This window comes from Chinchilla lanigera, unplaced genomic scaffold, assembly GCF_000276665.1.
Source record: "Chinchilla lanigera isolate Chin_1 unplaced genomic scaffold, ChiLan1.0 scaffold00045, whole genome shotgun sequence".
Taxonomy (NCBI): Eukaryota; Metazoa; Chordata; class Mammalia; order Rodentia; family Chinchillidae; genus Chinchilla; species Chinchilla lanigera.
Window position 1 is genome coordinate 6,271,690 of NW_004955446.1, and position 7,643 is coordinate 6,279,332.

A 7,643-nucleotide genomic window follows, 5' to 3' on the forward strand; every position below is an offset into this window, starting at 1 on the left:
TACAAATTTAACACAGTTATGGATAGATTAGTAGGAAAATATCAATGGCTGCTGTAATACATGGTGGTATCTTCAGAGGGATTTGAGTGTTTTTTTGAGACAAGGTCTTACTATGTAGTTCAGGCCGGCCTTTACCTCACGCCAATCCTCTTGCCTCAGTTCCCTGAATGCTGGGATTACAGGTGTATACCACCATGCCCAGCTTAAAATTTTCATTTTTTATTACTACACGTTTGGAGTACATAATAATTACATTCTTCATGTGGAGCTGGTACATGTACCTAACACATCTTAATTTTTTGTATTCCCTTCCACTCTTCTCCCTCACTCCACTTCCATCTTTTACTTCCCTTTTACAAAAGATCTAGCTCTCTATTTGTTATTATCTATCTCTATTTTGCTCTTTATTTACATTTTAGGTTTTTATATACAAGAGAAACCATCAGACTTTTAAGCTTGTGCACCTGATTTATTTCACTTAACATAATGATCTCAAAGTAGAAAATACAACTTAAAAGAAAAATAGCACTTATCTAAAACACTGGCAATAAATTCTAGAAAAGTTGAAATGCTAGACAAATCCAATGTGTATTCAAATTTTTATTCTAATTGCTTTATCTCAGTGTTTTACCAAAACAGAATACAGACTGACTTATGTTTATTTCCTATTATTGTTGGTTCTAGTAAGAAAAAGGCATGGCAAAACAGCCTCAAAATGATAGAACACCAAACTTAGAAGACTCAACAGCCAAGCTAATTTAAAATTTTTAAAAATTCAAATTACTGAATGCTGATTCTAATTTTTGTTTCAAAATTAAGAAAGGTCGGGCTGGGGATTTAGCTCAGCGGCAAAAGCACTTGCCTGGCAAGTGCAAGGTCGTGAGTTCGGTTCCCGGTACCGGAGAAAAACCAAATTGTACAGTACAGCCAGAACTGCATATCGTAATGCATAAAAAAGGTATAAAAAAAAAAAAAAAAAAAAAAAAAAGAAAGGTCAAAATAAGTTCAAAATAGCAATAGTGAACAGCCTTTTCTAGCCAGGAATAATTATTGAGCATTCTAAGATGTCATATCTTTTCATATAACTTACTCAGAATTGACTAAATTCAAATTTCAAAACTGTTACTGAAGCTTACTTTCAATCAATCTAAAAAAATAATTCCAATTACGTCAACAGAGGTACAGACTGTAAAGAATCAAGACACCAGAGATATATTGAAGTACTTGTGGGAAACACCAGGTGGCACTATGCTAAATATCAGTAAGTTCCTGTTTTGTGTGTAACTTGTTACAAAACTCAGATATTCTCAAATAGCTTTCAGATATAAGTTGATTCATTCAAGTGGAATATTCTACTGGATCTGCAACTCTACAAAGCATCATTTGAACTGACAGTCTAATGTGCTTAGGGGCATATGAACATATTACTATGAGTAAATAAGTGGATGTTTTATTATGGAAGTAAGTTCTGAGACTATAATAGAGTTCATGTGAAAACCTGCGAAGGGACCAAAAAAAAATCAATTTTTCTTTTCTCTTTTTTTGAGACAGGATCTTACTATGTAGTTCAGGCTGGCATCAAACTCCAAGTGATTGTCCTGCCTCAGTCTCCTGAGTACTGGGCTTGAAGGCATGTGCCACTATGCCTAGTTTAAAACCAGCTTTTCTATGCAATTATTCCACTGCTCTTGAAAAAGTTTGCTACCATGTAAAGACAGTAAGAGAGGGGCACAAGACACTTACTCTCAATATCTAGTATAAACTGAAACACAAGAATTTCTCTCCTTTCACAATGGTTTGAACTCAACCATGAAAAAAACCATAATAAAATTTATAGTACAGTATAATCATGTAACTTTTTTGGATATTTTTCCATATGTATTTTAAGATCTTTTAAAATCAAAAGGCTAATTCCCTTAAATGTTGTGTTTGTAACATAATGTCTTTTTATTCAAAATGGAACAAATTTTAGGGTTAACATGCCCACTAAAACATGAAAGTATGTGCAATAAAAATTTCTTATGGCAATTTATTTTCACAAAAGTTTGCATTACTCTACCATATCTATTTTAAGAATTCTTTAAATTCCTTAAATGAAAGCCCCTACTATTTTTTTCACATGTCAATCACTCTCCCCGATGTAGTCTAATCACTCACTGGCTGGAAACAACTATATGCCTGTATTACAAACCTGCGCTCTTTTTTCTCTAAGTTCTTGCTGTTGCAGTCTCCTTTTTTCTCGCTTTTCTTGTAATTTTTCCACTTCTTTCACACAATTAGATTTTCTACGTGCTGGAAAAAAAAGAGACAAGCTGTGGAAGTATAACTTTCTTTTTAGACAAAAAATTTATGGATAACTGCGCCACACACATGAAAAAAGTACACAGTGACGAAGCATGCCTAACACCTATGTCAGTTTTACTTATGAGCTGTTTTAACAGAATGAGGAACAGGACATACACAAGTGAGAGTCAAGAAAAATGACTCACACATATTGATACATGTCATCTCTTGGTTTAGAATCACCTTCTCTGTGAATTGAAAGGGTCAGAAAGATAAGACTTTCTTCTATAACCTCTCACAAATTATATGGACAAAATTTTAAATTCAAAGTAAATGAAACACTGTCATAATCTCACATGCATAAGTATTTTTTCCTCTAAAATATACATTAAGAGATGAAGGTAACAAATTTTCCACAGCAGTAAAATGCAATCTGCAATCAAGTTTGTAATCAGACTGTTTACCATTCAGGGACTTATAATGGTGACCAAGAGAGAACACATGTATGCCTAAAATGACTGAATCCTTGATATGTGTGTTACATACAAGGGGGTCCAAATTCCTTTTTTGCAGCTTGAACTGGAGATATATCTGAAACACTACCATTCTGTTGTGCAGAGGAAGACTGTTCAGGAAGTTGACTAGGCCGTGCGCGTGCAGAACCAACCACTGTAAGTGAAAAGATTTTTAAATTCAGAACATAAAATTACTAAAAACTAACCTTGGTAAAAGGAAGAGACAGAAAACTGCCAGTTTTCCACTATATTTTTAAAAATAAGATATGGAATAATAAATTCTGTTCATTAAGCTGACACAGCTAACAGAACTTTTCAAAGTCACGTGCAGACTTAACTTTCCACCAATGTAATTTTAGCTATAAAACTCAAACTGAATAATATACTTAAAAAACAAAGCCAAATTATTTTAGTAACCATTTTAATATATATGTGAACCCCTCTGTGTCTTAAGATTTCATACTATAAAGGTATTTCCCCAAAATATGTATGTATAAAATATTAACCTTAAGAACATTGTCATTTTGAAAAATTTGCACTATTCAGGTATACAGAAAGTAAAAACTTATAAGTTCTTCCAACTCTCTGTATTTCAAATCCCATTCTTTGCTCCTCAAATATGCAAACTTTAGTGAGGATTGTTCCCATGTAGGCATTAGTGAAGAAAGGCACATAAAATTAAACATAAGCAGCAAATTTTACAAAGCAATATAATTTTTGTTTGTTTGCTTTTGAGGCAGGGTCTCTATATAGTTCAGGCTGGCCTTGACTCACTATGCAACCCAGGCTGGCCTCAACTTGCAGCAATCCTCCTGCCTCAGCCTCCCGAAAGCTGGGATTACAGGTGTGCAACACCACACCTGGCCTAAACTATAAATTTTCACAAGACTCAAAGGATAGCATACTCAAAAGATAATGGACTTTCCCCTCTACCTTTACATTTGTGCTGTAATACTTCTGGTCCATCCTATTCCACTATGGAGTACACAGAGACATGTGACTATCACAAATAGTAGTTGTGAACTGCTGAACAGTACAAATAAAATTAATTATGCTTTATATCCTCTGGCTGGAAGCATATGAAAGACTTGAAGCTAACTATAATTTATGCCTGTTCAACTTTTCTTTTGCTGACTGCAAAGCTAAACATTACAATTTTTGGAAATCCCTTGTCCAGAAAATTATGGTAAATGTGATGATTAAATTTACCCTTGTGAAGTCAAGCAGTTGACTCCTTCCCCAATCCATTTTTTAATAATACTTTCTTCAAATTTGCAAAATTATTGAGATGAATTTTAAAATTACATGTTTCATGGAGTTTATATCAATTACATATAATTAAAAATCATTTTAAGTATGACTAATGTTACTATATTAGGAAATCAGGAAAATATCAATCTTAAAGTAAGCTGTGTAAAGTTTAAACAAATTAACATCAAGCAGGCCTGGGGATATGGCTCTGTGGCAGAGCACTTGCCTAGCATATTCAAGGCCATGGGTTCAGTCCCCAGTGCTGCAAAATAAAAAACAAAGCCCAAATAACAAGAGTAATACTTTTGATTTACCTGATCAAGGCTCTATCAAAGAGTCAACAGGCAAAAGAATGAACAAAAAGTTTTAGATTACCTCTATTATCTCTTGGAGGAGGGTCATTCTTAATAGATGCCACAGTCCGTCGATTCTATAGAAGAAAAAATATTCAATGTATTTTCTCCCTTCACTCTCTCTTTCTCTCTCTCTCTATATATATATATTTCACAAACAGCTTTTTAAAAATATTCACAAATATATAAATATATGTATATATCACAAATTTGGCTTCTTTCAAATATTCAGAAATGTGTATGAACAAGGCACTGCTCCAAGGACTTTGTATTGAATTCACTTAATCTTTACATAACCCTACAAAGTCATTATTACTGCTACTCCCATTTTGCAGATTAGGAAACTGAAGGAAAGAGAGGTTTAGTAAGTTTACTATGTTGCTATCCTGCCAAAATAATGTGCAGGCTGAGTATCCCTCATTCAAAATGCCGGAGACAGTAAGTGTTTTGGATTTCTTCAGAGTTTGGAATATTTGCTATGGAATAATAAGATATCTTGGGGAAGGGATGCAATTCTAAACACAAAATTCATTTATGTTTCATATACTTTACAGATATACCCTAAAAGTTATTCTACACAGTGTCTTTGTTGTACCTGCAGTTTGGCTGCAATTCATCATGTGAGGTCAGCTATGGATTTTCCACTTGTAGTAAGTGCCATGTTGGTGCTCAAAAAGTTTCAGATTTTGGATTTGGGGATTAGGTAATAATTTTCATCTTTGGATATCAGGGAGTAGTTAATAAACATGCATTCTAGACAGGTTAGAACCAATGCCCTTTCAAACTCAACTACTGAAAAACCATTAAATATCCACTGCCGGGCTGGGGATTTAGCTCAGCGGCAAAGCACCTGCCTGGCAAGCGCAAGGTTGTGAGTTCGGTTCCCGGTACCGGAGAAAAACCAAAAAAAAAAAAAAAAAAAAAATCCACTGCCAATTACCCTAAAAAGGTTTTACAAAGCCTTTCAAAAACTTGGACACTGCACAAATTAAGGCAGCAAATTTTAGTCCTATTATTTATTAAGACTTCATTTAATTTACTTCAAAAAACAAATAATGCAGTTGCACTCAATCCTCGCTGCATTCAAATCAGAGAGGTACTATTTAACGAATAGCAATATTAGGACCTCCCATTAAATAAAATAAAACAATCTCTGGGAACGGAGCCCAGAAATCAGTTTTAAAAAATTTTCCATGTAATTGTAATGCAAAGCAAAGGCTGCTAATTGTGTATAAGGACAGAAAAACTATGAAGAGCTTCTAAGGTTCTGAAGCTGAATGTAAAAAAAGGGCTAATTATAACTGGAAACTAATGACCTTTAAAGAAGTGACTCTCAGTATGCTTCAGCTATAGGAATTGAAACATCTGACATGTTCATAAACCATACTGTTTTATTGATATTAAGTCTCTATCGCCATACATTTGGATGTTTAGCTACGTCCTCACACAAAAATATCAGTTCCTATAGGCTGAAAGCCAAGCCACAGTCATCTTTATATTGTATCTAGCACAGAACCTGCACAATATAAAAGAAAAAAAAAAAATCAAATGCTTGCTGAGTTAAATACTATGAAATGCAGATTCAACAACTTCAAATGACTACCTGGTGCAAAACGAATTATATTTGTATACAAACTTTTAATAAAGAGTAAAGGATTTTCAGAGAATGGACTGTCTTGCCTGACTACCCTAAAGTACTGGGAATGAAGGAGTGTGCCACTGTGCCTGGCTGCTTTTAATTTTTATAAAGATAAAATTGGTAGGGAAGAAATAGCATGGTTGATAAGTTTATTTTCACAGTATACAAGCAGTTAAACTACACTCAATTTCTCATTTTTTCTTTAATAAACATAGAATTATAATTTTGAAAGACTAATAGAACAGGTATATATTAACAACATACCTGTTAAAATCATATAATTCATTCAACAAATATTGACAACCAAATGGTTTTGACTACTATCTCCTGAGAAATATTCAGTTTCAGGAAAAATCCTAAGAAAGCAAAAAACTTCTATGATCTAACGATTGCTGTAATTGTGTATTAGATAGCCCTAATTCATGAAAGAATGTGGATATACACATGGATGTGGATATATACATGGATTTTTTTGGTGGAAAGAACTACTCAATACTTACAAACATACTCTTCAAACTTGCCAATTTAAAAGCAGAACATACACCCACTCATATACCCAAACTCACACACTGCTCTAAATTATCATCACTAACCTTTACTATTTTGTTTACTTTGGCTGAGGATGTTGGAGGTGGAGGTATTTCTGGACTGGGTTCAATTTCTTCATCAGGTACAAGGTCAGGGTTAAGTGAAAAAATGCTCTCCAGGTCAATCTATGTAAAACACAAACATATTTTGAAAGGGCATTTTGGCATTTAACTTTTCCTTTTTCAAATAAATTTACAGAGTAAATAGCATAACTACAACCTAATGAATGGCATTACTGAGCAAAAACTAGATTGTTTGTAATAATAATCTACATGTATCTCAAGACTCTCCCTGAAAATCACGTTTTATAGCCTTTATGAGTTACTAGTAAGAGTCTATATATATCTAAATAATCTCTTAAAATAGTGTATTATACTCTTGATTATATAAATTGCTAGTAACATAATTACCAACAAAATCATTCATTATTATGGTAACTTTCAAATTATGTGGGCTAAGTTAAAAGAATAGTACATTTTTATCTAGTAATAAAGAGGACTAATGTGCAACCACATAAAGATGTTTAAAGAATTTTATCTGAAAGTTTTTCAAGAAATGAAAAAAGAATATATGCAGTATTTAAGAATTACATTAGTTTTGTTTTGTTCAGAATCTTGATTGCAAGGCTAGACATAGAAGTTAACCCAGTGATCATACCTCTTTGCCTTTTGTATCTCCATTTTCTATCCATTCAACAGTTACACTTTCATTATCTTCATTTAAAGATGTTACCATTGCTTGATGTATTCGACCTGAGTGGGAATAAAACATTTTTTTTTTTGATTCTTTGAGAGAGGGTATCACTACGTAGTCCAGGCAGGCCTTAAACTTACATCAACCTTCCCACTTCAGCCTCCCAAGAACTGGGATTACAGGCATATGCCACCACGCCAGGCAACATACGTTTTTGAAGTAATGAATTATGGAATTTCCAAATATTATCACATATAATTTCATAACTTGTAATTATATATACTTATCTATAAATAAATACATTCATATATTATCTGTTAT

At 33.3% G+C, this 7,643-nt stretch overlaps 1 protein-coding gene across 3 annotated transcripts in view; it reads right to left on the reverse strand.

The window, feature by feature from the left end:
* Positions 1–7,391, reverse strand: part of Kif2a (kinesin heavy chain member 2A) — a 34,534-nt gene extending 27,143 nt beyond the window's left edge. For 2 of the 3 annotated variants that reach the window (XM_005392645.2, XM_005392643.1), the window contains exons 1-5: positions 7,287–7,391; positions 6,635–6,754; positions 4,425–4,479; positions 2,830–2,952; positions 2,192–2,292 (exon numbers count right to left, since the gene is read on the reverse strand). In XM_005392645.2, coding sequence (XP_005392702.1) covers positions 2,192–2,292; positions 2,830–2,952; positions 4,425–4,479; positions 6,635–6,754; positions 7,287–7,364 — 477 coding nt within the window. In that variant the 5' untranslated portion in view covers positions 7,365–7,391. The remainder of the gene's footprint in view (positions 1–2,191; positions 2,293–2,829; positions 2,953–4,424; positions 4,480–6,634; positions 6,755–7,286) is intronic. The other variant, XM_005392646.2, reaches the window with a different exon arrangement.
* Positions 7,392–7,643: the final 252 nt, after the last annotated feature.